Source organism: Chrysemys picta, chromosome 1, assembly GCF_011386835.1.
Source record: "Chrysemys picta bellii isolate R12L10 chromosome 1, ASM1138683v2, whole genome shotgun sequence".
Taxonomy (NCBI): domain Eukaryota; kingdom Metazoa; phylum Chordata; order Testudines; family Emydidae; genus Chrysemys; species Chrysemys picta.
In genome coordinates, this window is record NC_088791.1 from 140,142,405 (window position 1) to 140,162,130 (window position 19,726).

A 19,726-nucleotide genomic window follows, 5' to 3' on the forward strand; every position below is an offset into this window, starting at 1 on the left:
ACTGAAACTATAAAAAGGCGGGACAAACACATCAAGGCGCCCCTCTCTTTCTGCCCATCCATTCACTGAAACTGAAGGGATAAAGGAAGCAGCTGTTGGACTGAGGGAGGGGTCTTGACCTCAGAAGTTTGGTAGGTAAGACTGCTGAAAGCATGTGGTGAGAAAACTTTGCTTTGAATTTAACATATTTTGCTAAGTTAGGTATCAATAATGATTTATCTTTATTTTTTCTTGTAACACTTTCTTACTTTTTATGCCTCATTAGTCTAGATTGTACCCTGGTATGTCACAATGGGATTGTCATATTGTTGATGACATGGTTTGTAAGAGCAATAACATGCTCTTCATCCCTCTTCAGGGCAGAGACAAGGACTTGTCTGTAGGAGAGAAAAAGAGCCTGCAGCACTAGGCCTGGTGGAAGACCTGAGGCCTGAACCATAGTCAGCAAAGTCAGGCCATGCCAGGAACCAAAATCAGGTCATCTATTAAAGTAGATGCTTACAAGTTTACTGTCCAATATATGACCTTGGCAAAGGTATTGCTAGTGATGCCAAAACACAGGCATTCCTAAGAAATAACAGATATTGGGTATGTGTGTGAACACATTCCAAAAGATTAGCCCAGGTACATCCTGACCTAACCCAAGATAAGATGGTTTGATTGAAGTGATGAATAGAGATGTTTTGCCCAAGACACCTGGAGCAAGATACAAGAGGCAGTAACAAGCAGATGTCATGAAACACATAGGGGGTACCTAAGTTGTACTCTATAAATGTCAAGGTACTTCCCTGTAACCCTTTGTGTGGTCTAGGGGACAGCAGAGATTCCTGCTGCCGACTGAGCTGTTCCTTGCCACAGAGAACTCGTGTGTTAGTATACCTGTAACCACAGACCCAGGACACTAGTACTGTGCCATGAGGACAATAAACCTGTCCGAGTGCCTTTGTCACTGAACCGTACCTGTAGTCTTTCTTTACACTGAGGTCTGCTGAATTAGCAAGCTGTGCTATTGTAACCCACAGGCCTAATAGGGAAATCTATTGGGGAGTGGGTAGGAGTGGGTTGTGTCTGGGTCATTGTTGCTAGGCAGATGCACAATTAACACGTCACAATCAGAAGTTTCTGGAATTGGGTGTGGTAGTTTAGTGTATACTAATTAGGTTCCCTGTTGCTGGGGTCAGACTCCATGAGGGCAAGCAGTCATGGCAACTGCTTTACAAAAGGCCATGTGCCCTGTGTGGGCTGGGAGAAGCTGAGCCCAGGAGCAGGAAGCAGGCTGTTTTCCCTAAGTCTGAAGCATTTTGCAGCAGGTTAGTGACATTGTTAACCCTCCAACACGGAAGTTCTGGCAGATCCGATACCACAGTGATGGGAGCTCTATAAATATATGTAATAATAAAATAATTATAATATTAATAGTGATAATTTGAAGTACCTCAGGACTTCTATACAATGAAGTTTAGCCATATCTGAACATAGTTTTCAGTAACTGTGTTAGGTGAACTGTGGCTGAACATAGTTTATCTATATGGAGAAGAACAAACATTCAGCATTGTGTTAGCTAACCATGATTAAACCCTTACGATGAGCTCCATGATGAAAGCACAGTCTTTTAATCTGCAGTTTGTTCCGTTGATTGAATTGAGACGAGTCATGGAGTGACTTACTCCTAACAAGAAGTGTAACAGAATTAGACCCATTGTGATTATTATTGACAGCATCCAGGATTTTCCAACAAGATGATCTGACCTCCCCCAAAATGAAGATGAAATCAAAGGATAGGACATTTTTGATCAATTCTTCATTGCTAGAATGTAAATCATGTCTTCATTCTCCTGCTGTCACTGTTTGAGTTTCCCATGTTTATTGTGTAATTAATGGGAAGAAAAAAACAAAGACAAAAAAATGTGTTCACTTTCCACTAAGTAAACTAATTGACCTTAAGTATTGCTTTATTCAGGAAATACAGACTTTTCAAAGGACATCAAATAGGAACTGTTTAGCTGTAACTGGTATTGAATAGGTGCAATTGTACTGTATTAGTGCATTATCAGTGAGTGCCTACAATTTTTTTCTATTAGATGAGATTTGCCGTTATGCAAGTGACTGTTAAATTGGCTTTCACAATGAAATAAAACTTCTCCAGTGAAACCACAGCAGCAGCTCAGCGTCTCACACATGCAGACACCAACCTCAACATGGTAACTTCAAAATGTCAGTGGGACCATTTAAAAGCTATAATTGTTAAGCCAGAGCAGTTAAAATTAGACACTCACATGGAGTCCAGGCACTCTTACTAAATAGTGGATCTGGCCTTAAACGTTAAATTTAAAAAAATAGATTTGCTACATCATATATTCAGATCATCAGAAATATCATATGTTAAATTTAACCACCTCACTAATCCTCACATTCCATAATTAGTGCACAGCTTTGCCGGGACTCTTTCCCCATTCCCATAAAAGCTTTAGTAGGGTGCTCAATCTGTTGAACGAAATCAAGATTATGCCCTTGCTTTACACTACCACACAGTACAGTACAGTAACCACAAGATCAACGGTTAAGTAATCAGAACCCTTGAATATTTGGAGTAGCTGCTCTAATATATCCAGACATTCAGCTAATAGGGGGTAAAAGTGTTACACTGACCTTATTCAAGTACATTTAGGGCTTGATCCCAAGCTCACTGAAGCCCCCTCCCTCCCTTGTTTAGGTTGTGCAAGAGTATTCAGACTAACACTATACTGGAGACACCTTATGGCATTAAGGTAACTTAATTCAGTAAAGTTTAAATCGTATTGAATTAGGTTTAATAACTTTTGGGTACATTGTATTAAAAATGTTGCTGTGTCCATGCTTTTGTGGAATTGTATGTAACTGCACCAGAAGCAGGGGGATGCTAATATAATTCTGCAGGTCATTAGCCCTTTGTAGCCACGTGGAGAGGTTGCCACATATTAGTTCAAACTGGATTCTCTACAGACCAACAGTCAATAAATAGCCTGGTTTTAAACAGGCTCAGAGCCTTCTTCCTGATCCAGCAAAAAGACAGGATCCCTGATCCACAGAGGGCCCAAGCCTGAGGGAAGCATTGGAAGGACTTGGCCTGCTGACTTCTCCCTGATCCTGAGGCTAGCAGGGGCTAACCTGGCCCTGTGCAACTAAGACCAACTTGGGCAAGATCTTCAGCTGGTATGATTTGGTGAAGTTTCATTGACTTCAGTGGCTCTATATCAAGTTACACCAGCTATGAATCCAGCCCTTCATCTCTAATTGTCATTTCAATTCTTGTTAAAAAAATTCTGAACAAACAGGTTGCTGAAGGAGACTGTGAACATTCCAGAGAATAGCTTCAAACACATTTAGACTGGGACTCTGAACGAGTATCCACAAACATGCACAAACAGGAGGGGAGGAGGGACAGCTCTGTTTTCCCAACATTAAGCACAAAGCTCCAAGACTGGTCCTTTGCTATTCGGAGTAACCTGAATATTGTTGTGGTTTTGATAAAGTAATCAATTATCACATAGTCCAGTTGCCTGGGTGGCAAGATAGACTGGAATTTCCCAGGGGACTTGTCTGTGACTCCATAGTAAGGCAGTTATAGTGCTTTAGGAGTTCACACTTGTTACTGGGTTTGTGAAATCTAATTATAGAACACACAGCCAGTTTTGGATCTCTGCCCTGGTGCTTGACAGCCTGCCTTAAGGTTGACACTGATGCTTGTGAGCCACTCCAGACAGGGTGACAGTGCCAAATTTAAGCACTTCATTTGTTTAAGCACATCTCAAGCTGTAGAGACTCATGATGTTAGCTCTGGAGGCCTCCCGTTCAATCCGTGGTCATAACCAAGATTGCACATGCTATAAAATTGAAGCTGATCTGGGATTCAAACTGCTGTGAGCCTGAGACAAGCTTTCTCTGTTCAGGGAAAATCTGTAACCCACTGTTCAGTGTGAGAGGGTCCTGTGGCACCTTTAAGACTAACAGAAGTATTGGGATCTCCCAATATCTCCCAATACTTCTGTTAGTCTTAAAGGTGCCACTGGACCCTCTGTTGCTTTTTACAGATTCAGACTAACACGGCTACCCCTCTGATATTTGTTCAGTGTGAGTGACACATACCCCTGTGTGCCCAACGCACAGAGCATGTGAGTGTGTTACAGCTGCCAGCTGGGGAATTATTTCTCTAACTCAGGCTTTTAGCTCTAGACATCCCCAGCTCAATCCCCAGTCACCAAGATGGTCATTCTCTTCCTCTCCCATTCCTCTTTTGTCTCTGTATGAGCCTCATTGATTGTCTTTTGTTTGAATTTACACTGTAAGCTCTTTGGGGCAAATTGTATTTTTCCATAAAACACCCAGTGCACAAACAACACTCTATATTTTTTACAAAGTATTTATTAATATTTGCACTAATGGCCTCTGAAATCAACTCTTATCAACCCAAATGGGAATGACAGTCATTCAGTATGGTGGGAGTGCTCTGGTTGGCTGGAGAAGATTCCAGTTTGGGGTTTCTGCCCTGCTTCTTGACAGTCTGCTGTGTGTTTTATCACCTGAAACTGCAGCCATCAGTCTGAATGGTAACACAGCAAATCGAAGGGGTTGTGATTTCTCTTTCTCTTTGGAACATCCCAGGATATGTGTCTCACGGATGCTGTGATCTTCTTGTGTTGTTCAGCAGGCTTCAGCTAAGCAGCTTTCTTCTCACAAATACAGCGATATTGTTCAGTACAATTATAGGAGGTGGCTTCTCCTGCCTTCAAAAGTGCACAGGATGCTCCAGGCTCTTTCCTCTTTACTTGGAACCTGGGGTGGAAAGCTACATTTAACACTCAGCCATGCCATTTTTTTTAAATCACAAACAGTGTCATTGCATTTGGCTGCCTAAATATTGGAGTTAACTTGTCTTACCTATTAATTTCACTTCTCAGAATAACATGTCCTCCAAGATGAGCTATGAAAAGCATTTCTTTGCGATTTGGAATTTTTTTTAGTGTGAGATTGTTAATTTAGCTGAGAAGGCCTCTTGTTTCTATTTACTGCAGCTGTTGTGCAATTTAATGTTCAGGGGTAGGAGGGTATTCTCTTCTTTTCCTCATTAAGTGTAATGGTGGCATCACCCTTAGTCAGTGTTTCAGCTTTGAAATGTCCCATTTTAGAATATTTGTGAATGTCTATATTCGTATGTAGCTCTGACAGAGTTACACCTACCACCGTTAATGTTATTCAATTGTTTTATTATGTTTATTCATTTAGATTTAAACAATCCAACTAGCACCACTCCTTCCTGTGAGAATTTGTAGAAGTCAAAAATGCACAATAATTCTATATGTTCAGTAGCAGTGCCAGACTGCAAATTCTGTAAGAAATGCACAAGGATGTAAAACACAAGTGAACAACTTCTAGATCTGCCAGAGACTTACAGCTCAGTGGAATAAGCTGTGCCATCCTCCCACATCCAGCTTGTAGCAGCTCCCGTACGGAATAGTCCAATCCAGTGAAAATACGCCAGTCTGTTTATGAAATCCTGTTTGGGAACAAGACTAAATCATTTACATCAATCCACTTTGGTAGGTGTATGGATACCAGGGATGAGAATGAGGTTGATGTGTCCCAAACAGGACCAGTGTTTCGTAATGCCCATACGTTGGCCAATCACACCTCATTTTTTCCAAAATAGTTAACCATAGATTTTATGAGATTTTTGCCCAATTTGATCTGCACCTGCCCCTCCAGGGAAGCATCACAGCTACTGTCCTGGCTGAGAAGAACTGATAGGATACCCCGGAGAACAAGTCAACACAATTGTCCCATCAGCCAGGGGTATCGCTAATGAGAGAGATGAGGAGTTCTCTTCCCAAGCAGCACAAACACTAACTCAACAGCATTTCCAGCCTCTGTTAAAGAGAGACAAAGCTTGGTTTTATTCTCAGATGGGTTTCATTTCATTGAATTCAGTGGAGGAAGTCCTGATTCACGATGGAGTGAGAGGAGACTAAGACCCTAGGAATGGACTTTCTGCTTTCCTCGTGCTATGCAGAGCACTAATCCCTAGGCTTAGGGCCTGCTTTAGCAAGAGCGGGGCCCGATTCCTGGGGGCGGGTCTTGCTCTCCTGCCCCTGCTTCTTTTCAGACTTCCCGCGAATCTCTGATTCTCTGAAGCAGGGGAGGGGGCAGAGCGTTCAGGGGAGGGGAAGAGGGGGAAGTGAGCTTGGGGCGGGGTGGACAGCTGCAGCGCGGGGCCCTCTTGGCGTGGGGCCCAATTCAGCCAAATCGGCTGAATCGGCCTAAAGCCGGCCCTGCCTAGGCTAGGACATCACACTCCCTTTAATCAGTCCTGAAGTCAGAGATAAAATTTGGATTCACTCCTTCTCTGGTGCCCAAAATCTGCCCAGTGTCTCTTGGGGACACAGCTCTGAATACAACACAAGCAGTTTAGAGGGTCATTTTACCCTGCCAGTGTTATTTTTCATTTTATACCCATATCCCACTTCCCCAGCAGATGAATATTGGGCAGGTGTAGTTTGGAAAATACAGGAAAATAAGGCAAAGGGTAAATTCCCCACCAATTCTTCCTTATTCTCTATCCTCAGCAGTCTGGAGCTGTGAGACGAGCAGTATTCTTGACTCTTCTGCCAGGAGCTCTTTTCATGTGTAAAATGGTAACACTTCCTTCTATGCTGTATCCAGCCCTCAGGGCAAGAGCTGCATTTATCTCCTTGAAAAAGAGAGCAATATAGACCCATCATATTTCTCTATTGATGGGTGCGACGCAGTGTGATACAGAATGTCACCGTGTACTAGCTAGTGTGTATATTTCTCCCTGGGAATGTACTGTTTGTCTTGACAGCTAGGATGAAGCTGATGTGGGTGCCCCCAAAATAACCTGGGATATGGGATACTTGGGTCAAGGCTCTTTTCTGAATCAGGCAGAGCAGGGACTTAACCCTGATTCTCCCTCATCCCGCATGAGTCCCCTCAACTCCAGGCTATTGGCTACTCTGGGGTTTCTCTGTTTTTTCATGGAAAACTTTTAATGGTCTCTCTTTTATCCCAACATGAAATGGGAAAATTTTGAATTCTCAAAAGTGCTCATGGGACAGGAAGCCTGTTTCCCATCCAGCTCCATTCAGATCACAATGAACAAGAAAGGTAATGAGAGCACTAAAGGAGAGAGGGAGAAATCCTCACGTAGGAACAACCAGCAGAGCACAGCATTGTCCTCCTCACAAAAAGCAATTGTGCAGGAGGTAGCAACAGTGAGATGCCTTTCTAAACAACTTGCTGCTGCTGCAGATGAGTCATCACCATCATGGCCTAGTTTTCAAAGTGACAGCAATGATGATGTTGACTAGGATGAAAACCTGATATCCAAGCTAACGCAGTGTCAGCGCTGTGGGAGGGAATGAGGGTCTCTCTGTGCAGCAGCCTATTTGTCTCTTGCATTTGTCAAAATCCCTCTGTTTATCAGTGTCTTTCCCTTGTACCATTGAGAGATGTAAATTGGGAAGGAGCCGCCCAGGTTTCTCTACTTTGAAGCTAGTGAGCCAGGGATCATCGATCATGTCCACTATTACGAATAACATATTTTTGCTAAGATTTGTTTGTGGCTTTCCATGTAATTAATACTTAGATGAGGCCCTTGTACATTTTGTGCAGAGGGACAGAAGTACCTTTTGTTGTTAATAAGGACAAGGAGAACTGGATTCTGATTAAGCAACAATATTACCATAAAGGATATAACAGAAGAGTGAGCTCTGATCGATACCTTCCCTATTCACAGCATTTGAGAGTTCTGTGTTATTGGCTTGGAGATCATCTCTTTGCTGCATGCAGTTTTTCAAGATTTCCTGCAGTTTGGTGAAGTTTTTCAGAATAGCCTGTTTCTGGATAAGTTCCTCATTCTGTCTTCCCACTTGATGTGAAGCCTGGAGAACTTAAATCCGTAAAACAATAAAACAATTATAACAAAATTAAATACACTTTTATAGATTGGTTTCCTTTTGCAGTCTAAGGATGCTAACAGCAATTGTGACAGTTGTCATCATGGCTTACACATTGGGGATTGAACTGGAGACCTTCTGAGCTAAAAAGCACAAACTCCTACAACTTGAGTTAAAGGCTTGGTCTACATTTGAAAGATAGATCAACATAGCTACAGTAGTCAGGGGTGTGAAAAAAACATTCCACTAAATGATGTAGTTATAACAAGCTAACCCCCAGCACATATGCAGCTATGTAAATCGAAGAAAGCTATGTAGCTACCATCATTTGGGGAGGTAGTGTTCCTATTCCAATGGAAAAACTCCTTCCTTCAGAGTAGATCACATCTATACTTTTGGGTTATGCCAGCATAGTTAAAGCAATGTAGCTGTTCTGGTATAGTCTCCATAGCATAGACATACCCAAAGACAGAAAGTTTTTCACAGTATTCTCATTTTTCCTTCTCACTTGATGGGAAGCCTGGTGAACTCAAATCCTTAACACAAGAAATGAGTTAAAACAAAATTAAATACACTTGTATAAATCATTTGCTTTTTGCATTCTCAGGATGCCAATAAGAATTGTGACAGTTGCCCTCATAGCTTACACAGTGGAGATTGAACTGGAGACCTCCAGAGCTAAAAGCATGAGCTGATATAACTTCAGGTAAATGCTTGGTCTATACTAGAAAGATAGGTCAACAGAGCTACATCGGTTAGGAGTGTGGAAAAAAAACATGCCTAACTGACATAGCTATGCCGACCTAACCCGCAGCACAGACACAGCTATGTAAATGAAAGAATGCTATGTAGGTACCACCATTTGGAGAGATGGTGTTCCTATTCCAATGGTAAAACTCCTTCCATTGGAGTAGGTCATGTCTACACTTTGGGGTTATGCTGACATAGCTATAGCAGTGTAGCTATTCTGGTACAGTCTTCATAGCATAGACATACCCAAAGACAGAAATGTCAGTAGCCATGGGCTGTAACAACTCATATCCTCTGTGGATTAGCACACGGGGGGGACCAACAATCCCAACTATACATATACAATGATAGGATCTAAAATAGCTGTTACCACTCAAGAGAGAGATCTTAGAGTCATTGTGGAGAGTTCTCTGAAAACACCCACTCAATGTGCAGCGGCAGTCAAAAAAGTGAACAGAATGTTGGGAATCATTAAGAAAGGAATAGATAATAAGACAGAAAATATCATGTTGCCTCTGTATAAATCCATGGTACGCCCACATCTTGAATACTGCATGCAGATGTGATCGCCCCATCTCAAAAGAGATATATTGGAATGGGAAAAGGGCAACAAAAATGTTTAGGGGTATGGAAGAGCTTTTGTGCGAGGAGAGATTAATAAAATTGGGATTTTTCAGCTTATAAAAGAAATGACTAAGGAGGGATATGATAGAGGTCTGTAAAATCATGACAGGTGTGGAGAAAGTAAATAAGGAAGTGTTGTTTACTCCTTCTCATAACGCAAGAACTAGGGTCACAAAATGAAATTAATAGGCAGCAGGTTTAAAACAAATAAAAGGAAGTATTTCTTCACACAACACAGTCAACCTGCAGAACTCTGCCAGAGGATATTGTGAAGGCCAAGACTATAACAGGGTTCAGAAAAGAACTAGATAAATTCATGGAGGATAGGTCCATCAGTGGTTATTAGCCAAGATAGGTAGGGATGGTGTCCCTAATCTGTTTGCCAGAAGCTGGGAATGGGCGACAGAGGGATGGATCACTTGATGATTACCTGTTCTGTTCATTCCCTCTGGGGCACGTGACATTGACCACTGTTGGAAGACAGGATACTGGGCTAAATGGACCTTTGATCTGACCCAGTATGGCCGTTCTTATGTTCTTATGTGATTTATACAATGCAGATTTTTCAGTTTTATTTTGATGTTAAAGTAATTAAGGAATTGGAAACACTGATTTGCTATTTACAAAACAGTCTCTATGGTCTTAAAATCTGATTAACAGAATATGTGCCAAAGATGTTTTTGTCAAAATGTCCTTTATTTTTTTAACTTCCTGGCCTCATCATTCTCATGATTAACACTGATGTAAATAAGAACAAAATCAGGCTCCATTCCCTTTTGGACTGCTAAACTGAGCAAACTTGAAAGACCATAAAACCATTCCGAAGCAAGAACTGTGGAGCCAAGCAGCTCTGTATCATGATTAGAGCTGAATGAATAATTAATGTTTTGGTTTGCAGATGAAAAATCTGGAACAAAAATTGGTTATTTTTGAACCTGAACTGATATTTTTCAGTTTTTCTCCTGGAACAAAACCCAAAAACAACAAAATTAATTTCAGATCTATGGGCAGCCAAAATGAAATGGAAAAAAAATCAACAAAAAGGGAGGGGGGTCTTTTCATTTCCTTTTAGGGTTGTTTTTCAATCCAAAGCATTTTTTTCAGTTCTTCCTAGAGTTTTGTTTTGAAGTAGTTTTCAAGCTTTTTATTCTGAAATCACTGAAACAAACCATTTCTCTTTCTTAAATAAAAAATCAATTTTTTGGCCAAAATTATTCATTGAATTCTACCTGTTTTCACGAATAGTTTCAGTGCCCTGAATAATGCATTTTTTGGCTAATAAAATATTCACTGACCAAAATTCACCCAGTCCTAGTCATGATGCCATTTCTAACCACATTTAAACTGTAGATAGTTTAAGTCTCAAATCAACTCAAGTGTTCACTCAGAAGAACTCTTAGGACCACCCCTCTCCCTAGGCTTCAGAGCTGGAGCTGCACCACAGAACATAACTTCAAAGTGCTGTCTGTACAGCGATTTGTAGAGCATTAGTGGAAGCCCCACTAGCCTGAGACTGTTGACCTGGGCTTGAAGGCTTGCTCCTGCTTGCTCCAAAATGTTGTGTAGACACAACCTTAAAAGTATCTCAGCTTATCACATGTTTTACAGGTAACATTCAAATCACAGCTCGGCGGGCAACAGGCTCTGAATATCAAATGAAAGTTGTTTTCACAAAGTAATGCAAACTATGACAGTGTCTCACACATGCATTTACACACCGCATTCAAAGCCCTTCTAAAAGTTATAATGGTTCAGATCATGTTTTGTTGCCTTCTTGGCAAATACTTACCCATGGCAACCCAAACCCTTGCTGTTACTAGCAAAGCCAGACAGAGGAGCCCCAGAATCACTGTAAGTAGCCATGGTGAAGATGGAGGAGATTCTAACAGAAATAAGAGAGAGAAAATGAAAGAAAACATGGCTAGAATGTGCCCCTGTCCTGAGACTCTGGGATCAGATCAGAGCTCTCAGCCACACCAGTCTACCAAAGCCAGAACCCACCACTGGAGCTAAACCAATCCAATAATAATAACTATTGAATGTGTGCTCAATAAATCTGGCATGAATTGAGACGACTTGGAGAAAACAGTTGCTCCTGGTGAAGGCCAGAGCTGTCACATCCCAATTTCTGCCCAGGCCTTGGCCCAATGTGGACCTAAGCAAGTTCCCAGTAATGTGCCATTTCCTGCCACAGTAGACAAAATTCTAATTTTATTGTTTCTGAAATATGAGGCCATGGACAGTAGCTACAGCAGGAGGAGGATGTTTTGCTATGACCACTTTGATAAAAGAAAGTAAGGAGCCAGCAACTCATAATGCATAATATTTTGCTGCCTTTTCTGCTTTGAAAGAGTGTGAAACTCCAGATCAGAGTAGGCCATTTCCTGCTCACTGATTTCAGATAGGAAAGGAAAAACATCTGGAATGGATGGAAGGATGGAAAGACAGCTCTATGAAATTGTAATTACAGTAGGCGGGAATATAAGTTCATAGATGTTAAGGCTAGAAGGCAACGTTATGATCATCAGGTCTAAGTTCCTGCAAAATAAAACACAGGCCATAGAACCACACACAGTAATGCATACGACGAAGTGGGTATTCACCCACAAAAGCTCATGCTGTAATACGTTTGTTAGTCTATAAGGTGCCACAGGACTCTTTGCTGCTTTTACAGATCCAGACTAACATGGCTACCCCTCTGATACTTGACAGTAATTCCTGTTTCTAAAACCAATAAGTTATGGCTGAACTAGGTCATATCTTATAGAAAGAGAGTCAATCTTCATTTAAAGACTCCAAACGGTGGAGAATTATCACATTCCTTTGTCATCTGTTCCACTGGTTAATTACACACACTGTTCAAAATTTGTGTCAGATTTCCAATTTGACCTTTATCAGAGTCATCCAATTAGGAAGCAAAAACAATACCATGTGACTTAGGTGACAACTCATATAGCTCAAATAGTGAAGTATGAACAGTGAATTCTTGAAGCAGTAGCCACTGCAAATTAAGTTAACAACCAACTCAAAGATTGGAACATAAACCACATACTGAATGATTTCAAATAGAAAACTTTTTTTTTTAATTTAAGCCTGTTCTCAGATAAGTGATGAACAGGGAAAGGGGCTAAATTCTCTGAGAACCAGATTCTGTGATCCTTACTCATGTTGAGTCGCACCTTATTCTGTGGGGTAAGATATTACTCCCCATAAGGAAAGGAATTAGAATCTGGCCCTGTAAAAAATGTTCGCTGCAGTAGTGGCCTAGTAAGAACTGAGTGAAATTGTATAAGGATATCAGGATTTGACCCAGTGCGGGCTGTAACTGTTAGATTATGCAGATGAACAGAAAGCATATAGTGAAATGGTGAGTTCAATATTAGTTTATTAGTTTCTATCTGTAAATTATATATAAACCATTATAAAAATATTTCTGTTTCTTATGAGGCTTGCAAATAAGACAGTTATTACAAGAAACCTTGCAGGGCACCAGTAAACTGATGCCTTAGCTTGCAGCAACTAGAACTCTGGCCTATCTAGAAGCTGTTCTGGAGAAAAGCCAAGAGATTCAGGTTGAATCATCTAAGAGAACTCAGCTTCCTTTTTTGTATCATATTCCCCAAAGCCCCCTATATATAGTATGCAGAGCTTGTGCAGCATTATGGTTGTAGATGGGAGACATGGCAAGTATAAGGAGTTCAAGTGACTATAATCAAATGTGCCAGACAGGTATGGACTTTTGGACTTAATAAGTGTTAAGTAGATTTCCTGGGGAATCTCTGGGGAGGGGTTCATGCAAATTCCACAATGCTGGTTATGCCACAACAACAACAACAAAAACACCTTTTTGAAGCTACACCCGGGGGAGTGGGCCATTGACTGGGGTTTACCTGTTCTTGGAAACTGAAAATCAAAGGCCAGAGCAGTATAAAGAAACAGTTGTACTATACAATTGGGGAATGGTTTCTGATCTTAAATGCTGACGTGAACTTGGGAGCAAATGGGCAAACCCAATTGTGGGGGTCTGAAAATTGACATCTACCAGAGCCTGGTGTTGGAGCTCAGGGTGACCTCAAGTAAGTTTTTAGCATGCATACAGGTCATTTTATTGTTTTTTAATATGTTTTCTCTTTAATGCTTTTGTCCTAAGAATAAATGCAGTTTGCTTTGTGAAGATTGGTTGGTAACTGGAATACACTCTTATAGCCCTTGGAGAAAGAGTTAACTGCCGGCAGTGGCCCCTGATCAGATCTGCTGGGAAATTGCAGTCAGGTGCAGAGGGACTGCAAGCATAAACTCCCAGTCTGAGGGCGAGTGATAGCTGGAAAGTCTAAAATCTCAGGTAGGTGCCCACAAGGAAGAGCAGGAGGGAGGGTCATATATGTAGCTAAGTATGGAACCACGTCAGTGGTTATCCTCAGGTCCAAGAGACCTTTCTCATGAATGATGGCGCCAAAGCTTTGCTGACTGGCAGAAAGATTCCATGGTGAAGCTTCAGGGCACCGGAAGTTCTGGAAAACCCAAACAGGGCACTCAAAATGGTAAATATTTGCTCACAGAGCAATCCACCCAGATGCCTTCTCTGAAAGCCCACCTGGGGGTCAGCCAACCAATCACAGATGCACTAGCCACTTCCCTCTTAAAAGGCGAGTACCACCCAGTGACAGAAGGGTTTATTACTTCATAATCAAATTGCTGCATTCTGGGGCTTTGTAGGCACAAAGCCACCTCCTTCCCATATCTGGAAAACTATTCATTTCTGGGGGTACCTTCATATCACACAAACTGGCACAAAACTAACAACATAGTTTTACTGACATTTGAGAAAAATCTCTAACACAGATTCTTGCTATATAATGTTAGGGTTTGTAGGATAAAGTTCAAGAAGGAGATTTGAGTAGGGCTAAAAGAATAATGTTAGACATAGATTCAGGAGATTATAAATATACAGTACCTGTGACCCTGGCATGCTTTGGTCTTCGTTTTGTCTTCTGCTCTGCAGGAGTATGAAATCTGAGGTCCACAAAGCTCACTGACTGCTCACTCATTTCTGGTGGGTTATGGGATAGAAATTCCAGAGATGGAGTTAGTGAACTGAGATGAACATTGGGATTTGTACTGCAGTGAAATGGCTGTTAAAGCCAGTAATAGCATAAACATGAACAGGAGCAATGTAACAGGCCAGCCTGCTCAGTGGATCAGTACGAGTGCTCCTGCATTCCTCACAGACACTTAACTCCCACATAGCAAAGGCCACAAGAAACATTGTGATGGTTTGGGTCACAGAAACCCCTTTGGGACTGCCACCTGATGCGTCTAGACTACCTCTGAGCCGTTTTCCCTGCCAGCTTGGGACTTTAGTACCTTGTCTTGTTCAAGCCAGACATGTTTGCCTGCTGCAAACACAGATCGAAGTCTGAACCACGTCCCCCAAAAGCTGCAGGCTTAACTGAAAACGGCTTAACAAGTGCTCCTGTCTCCAGCACTCAGATACCCAGCTCCAAATGGGGACCAAACCCCAAAGAAATCCAGATGGTACATCTCAGTATTTTGAAGGTTCTTAAGAACGAATTAGCTGAGCAGCTCCTAACAAAAATATGTCGTCTCTCATTAAAAACAGACATTGTTTCTGAGGACTGGAGGGTAACAAATGTTGTACCTGTATTTGAAAAAGGCTTTATGGGTGATCTGGGGAAATATAGATCAGCAAGCCTTATAACTGTACTTGGTAAATTGGTTGTAAAGATAATTTAAAACAACAACAAAACACCTGGAAGATCATGATCTGATAGGGTCTAACCAGAACAGATTCTGCAAAGGAAAATCATGTCTCATGAATCCTTTAGAATTCTTTAAATATGGCAATAAGGTAGTAGATAAATTAGAGAAGGTCCCGCACAAAAGGCTACTGAAGAAGTTAAGTTGTCATGGGGTGCGACGCACAGTGTAGTCATGGATCAAAAACTGGCTCTAAGGCAGAAAGCAGAGTTGTAGTAAATGGTCAGTTTTCATCAAGGAAAAAGGTTAACATTGGAGGCCTCAAGGTTCTGTATGAGATCCCATGTTCTATAATGTGTTTATTAATAGCATGGAAAGGCAGGGCGTAAATAATGAGGCAGCAAAATGACACAATGCTATTTAGGTCAATCAGAACCAGCGAGGATTGTGAAAAACTTCAGAGAGACCTAAACAAGCTAGGAAAATGGGCAACATGATTGAAAATGAAACCCAATGTCAATAAATGCAATGTAATACACATTGGAAGGGAAAATTTAAACAACTTGTACACCTTACAGAGGTCTAAATTAATGTACCAACTCAGGAAAGGGACCCAGACCTCACTGTAGATAGATTAATGAAAACCTCTGCTCTGTGTGTCAACAAACCAAACAAAATGTTAGTATGCATAAGTAATAGAGAATTATACAAAAATAATATGCCTTTATATAAATCACTGGCCTGGCCTCATCTAGGTACTGCGTGCGGCATTGGTCATCCCATCTCCAAAAAGGCTATTGTGAAACTCAGCAGAGTTCACAAAAAAACAAAAATGATCAAGGTAATGGGAAAGCCCACATATGAAGACAGATTGAAAAGACTGGAATTATTTATTGTAGAAAGAAGATGAAGAAGAAGGACCATGATAACAGTATATAAAGTAATAAATAATCTAGAGAAGGCAGAGCAGGAAATTCTGTTCTCTCAGTCTCTATAAAGGGACATTCAATTAAATCAAAAGGTGGGAAATTCCAAACTGATAAAAGTAAATAGTTTTTCACATATTATGTAAATAAACTGTGGAACTCACTGCCACAGGAAGTCACTGAGGCCAAGAACTTACAAGGATTCATAAAGGGACATTTATATGGATATCAGAATATGCAGAATTGTAATTAATGGCAACAACAATTTTAGAGAGTCCTGACAGGGGACGTAATACCTTTTATTGAACCAACTTCTGCTGGTGAGAAAGACAAGCTTTCACATGGCTACAACAACACTGCATACAACAAAAGTTAGGGAAGGGATATTAAACCTCATGAATCAGTGTTTAAGCCAACCTCTGTTAGAACTCAGAATGAAGCCTAGTGTTGGGGGCAGATTATTCCACATATGGCTAATGTGAGGGTTTAAAACTTCATTGGGAAGCATCTGATGCTAGCCATTGTCAGGGGCTGGATATTGGGCTAGAACTAGTCTGATCCAGTGTGAAAATTTCTATGTCCCTTCATATGACAAGTATTTGAAGGGTGAATGCAAGAAAGCTGAAGAGAAATTCTCTAGCATTTTCTTAGGTATTATTAACAATAATGAGAAGAAATTGCGTAAAGGGAAAATTAATGCTGAATATCATAAAGTGTTCCTCTGTAGCATGGTGAGCCCTGTTAAAACCTGAGTAATTTAAAACTGGACTGGACAAAGCCTTGTAAAGTAGACTGTAGAGTACAGTTCTTCATTGCTATGTCTTTTCCATCTCTCCTTTCTATATTTCATTAAAGAATAATAATTCAGAATGATTATTTACAGAGATCCTTTGGTCTTAGTCCCTAAGAGGCACAAGCTGGAGGCTATGAAACAAAAATCTGCATCCCCAGTTTTCCATTGCATATAATTGCAGCTTTAATAGCCAGTCCGATGAATTGCAGATCTCCTTCAATTCCTGCTGACTTCATAGGCATTTCAGAGTAGATTAAGGGGCATTCAGCACCTCACAGGATCCAATCACTAGTATTCACAGTTCTGTAATCTTTTAGAATTTGATTTAATGCACATTTCATGGCTATGCTAGAGTTCAGCAAATCATTGACTCAAACATTTGAGGTGTAACAGACTACAATCTAATTGTAATTCATTTAGGGTAACATTTTAAAGAGTGAGTTTGGCATTGAAAATCAATGAGATTTAGGTTCCTAAGTGCCTAAGTCACTTTTAAAATGGGCACCTAATTGGATTTTGACAAGCACCTAATTCCCATGGGACTTAGGTACCTTCAAAATCTCACTGGGCAACTATCTGCCTCTTTAGATGTCTAAACACTTTTGAAAATCTGGTCCTTGGGGACTTTTGAAAATATTACCCCGAGTCCAATCCTCTGGCCAAGATAAGATTGTTCTCTATGGTATGTGAGGTAGGATTAAAATAAAATTAATAGAAAGAAAGAAAGAAAGAAAGAAAGAAAGAAAGAAAGAAAGAAAGAAAGAAAGAAAGAAAGAAAGAAAGAAAGAAGCTGCAAGGGCAAAAGAGCAATCTATTAAAAAGAAAGCAGGGTAAACGGAGACCAAAACCATGCAAATAGTTAAGGCTTACAAACCCATTGAAAATACAGAAATAAATAGGAAAATCTTAGAAATAAATAGTACACAGGAAAGGAATGAAGGCAAAGAAGAAACATCTCATATGAACACTTCCCTCTTTTTCTCCTGTGTGTTCTCTAATTAGACTGTATGGACTAAAGGGAAGCAAACTCTTTTTCTCTCTGTAAACTTTCCTACACATTTCCCCCTCCCCCATTTTCCAATCAACTATAAAGAAAGTTACAGTTTTACATTTTGAAGTTTTAATTATATTAAAAAATGTTCAAAACAAGAAAAAACAAAATCTTTTCACAAAAATATTTTACACCCCCTCCCTGTCCCATTTTGGGGACCAGCTCTAGTAGCTATATCTATATGGCCTTATCCTACAATGTACAGCGCACAGGTGAACCACTATGCTCGCATGGAGCACCATTAAATTCAGCTTCGCTGTGTGAGTGTTTTGCAGTCCACCCAGGCATTGTACGTCGCTGTATCAGAACCACAGAGTCCAATTCTGCAATGTTCTGAGTACTGTTAACTCCCATTCACCTCATCACCTCACAATACTTGGTTTTCTTTCCAAGTGCTTTGTCCAGTGCTGTTTGATACTAGCTAGCCTCCATCCATAAGGGAGGGAAAATATCACCTCAGACATTAAATAAATACTAGACTACAATTGCAAGACTTCCCAATATAGTTTGTATTAATCTTTATCCAAGGAAATAAAAAAATTAATGTACAAACAGACACAACGGATGTAATCTATAGCAATTACCTTAGTAAAAAGGAAAGTCCCTGGAGAAAAACTGGTATTAGCTTTGTTTGTGTCCGAGGGTCCACAGCCTCGGCCTCAAGTCCTGGACTACAACTTTAAATCCTGTACTTCCTTTGTCTTTGCCCACAGGGAAAGAGATGGGCAGTGTGATATCACCGTTCGAGTGTCCTGTTATAAGTGGAACAGCACAAGCCAAGAGAGGGATAATTATTTGTTCTGCAATGTTCCGGCTGAAACCGCAGAGGAAGCGCTCATATTGCTGATTAGAGAGGCACGGCCCTTGTCCAAAAGAGAACAAAGAGACTTTCCTCTTCAGAGGACTGAACCAGCACTGACAACACCTGTTGTTTTAACTTCAAAAGCTACTTGGTGTTATTTAAATTCTGAAGCTAAGTAACTGTCAGAAACAAATACTCAACTGAAGTCCAAGCACATACCCTCCTTGCTTTAGTTCTTGGATGGGACTTTTCATGTTTACTCTCCAATGGCCATAGAAGTCAACAAAAAGATTCCCACTGACTTCAATGGTATTTGGGCTGGGGCCCAAACAGGACTCCCCACTACCAGCAGAACTGGCGGAATGAGCATCATCATCAACATCAGCACTTGTGGCTTCAGCATCTTCAACCCCATAAGCACCTTCATTCCTATTTGGCAGTCAAGTGTGGAAAGTGAGAAGATGGAGAAAGCATTTAGCTTGGCTGAATGGGTAGATTCTGGGATGTGCTGTCTATGAGTGACATTGCATCAAAGTCAGGAATCCAGCCTTCTCCGTATACAACCCTTAGAATGGGAAAGACACAAGAAGAACTTTGGATGAAGCCTTTCATTGATGACATTTCTGGGTCTCTAGCGGTATGGATTGTGGTCTCTGCTACATCTCTCATCTCTGAGAATGTGCAAGAAAATGCAAAACAGCTGTTCACATCTGGAATAGGGGCAGTGATAGATGATGATTTATTAAGTGCTGACAGTGTGCACAGCTGAGTACAAGACCTGCCCCAAGGTGCTCACAATCTAAAGAGAGTGAGAACTCAAATCAGACATAGCATTCACAGGGAGGCCTAGAGGAAAGTTTTATCTTGGAGATTTAGAGAATCTTTCTGGAGGGAAAAACACTGGGCCAAATTCTGCCCTCATTTACACTGGTGCAAATCAGTAGTATCTCCACCTGTCTCCGTGAAGTTACTCCTTATTTACATTATGACTGAGAGCAGAATTTGGCCCTGCATTTTTCCTGATATTGGTTAGAGTCTGTAGAATCCATGGAGGAGTGAATTTCCAGATCCCAGGGACAAAGCATCATGAAAACAACATCACTGAAACCGGGC

The 19,726-nt window shown here is 40.9% G+C and overlaps 1 protein-coding gene across 2 annotated transcripts; it reads right to left on the minus strand.

Annotated features, from left to right (window-relative positions):
- Nucleotides 1–1,753: 1,753 nt before the first annotated feature.
- LOC103306513 (natural killer cells antigen CD94-like) lies at nucleotides 1,754–18,557 on the minus strand. 2 transcript variants are annotated; one of them, XM_065572027.1, is made up of 7 exons: nucleotides 18,396–18,557; nucleotides 14,278–14,373; nucleotides 11,113–11,205; nucleotides 7,736–7,942; nucleotides 6,573–6,724; nucleotides 5,430–5,533; nucleotides 1,754–4,812 (listed from the first exon to the last, which is right to left on the minus strand). In XM_065572027.1, the coding sequence occupies exons 2-7, from the start codon at nucleotides 14,369–14,371 to the stop codon at nucleotides 4,695–4,697; spliced, it is 768 nt and encodes a 255-aa protein (XP_065428099.1). In that variant the 5' UTR covers nucleotides 14,372–14,373; nucleotides 18,396–18,557; the 3' UTR covers nucleotides 1,754–4,694. The 2 variants fall into 2 exon arrangements, with proteins under 2 accessions (XP_065428099.1, XP_065428102.1); XM_065572030.1 differs by having other exon boundaries at nucleotides 1,769–4,812; nucleotides 7,775–7,942; nucleotides 18,396–18,549.
- Nucleotides 18,558–19,726: the final 1,169 nt, after the last annotated feature.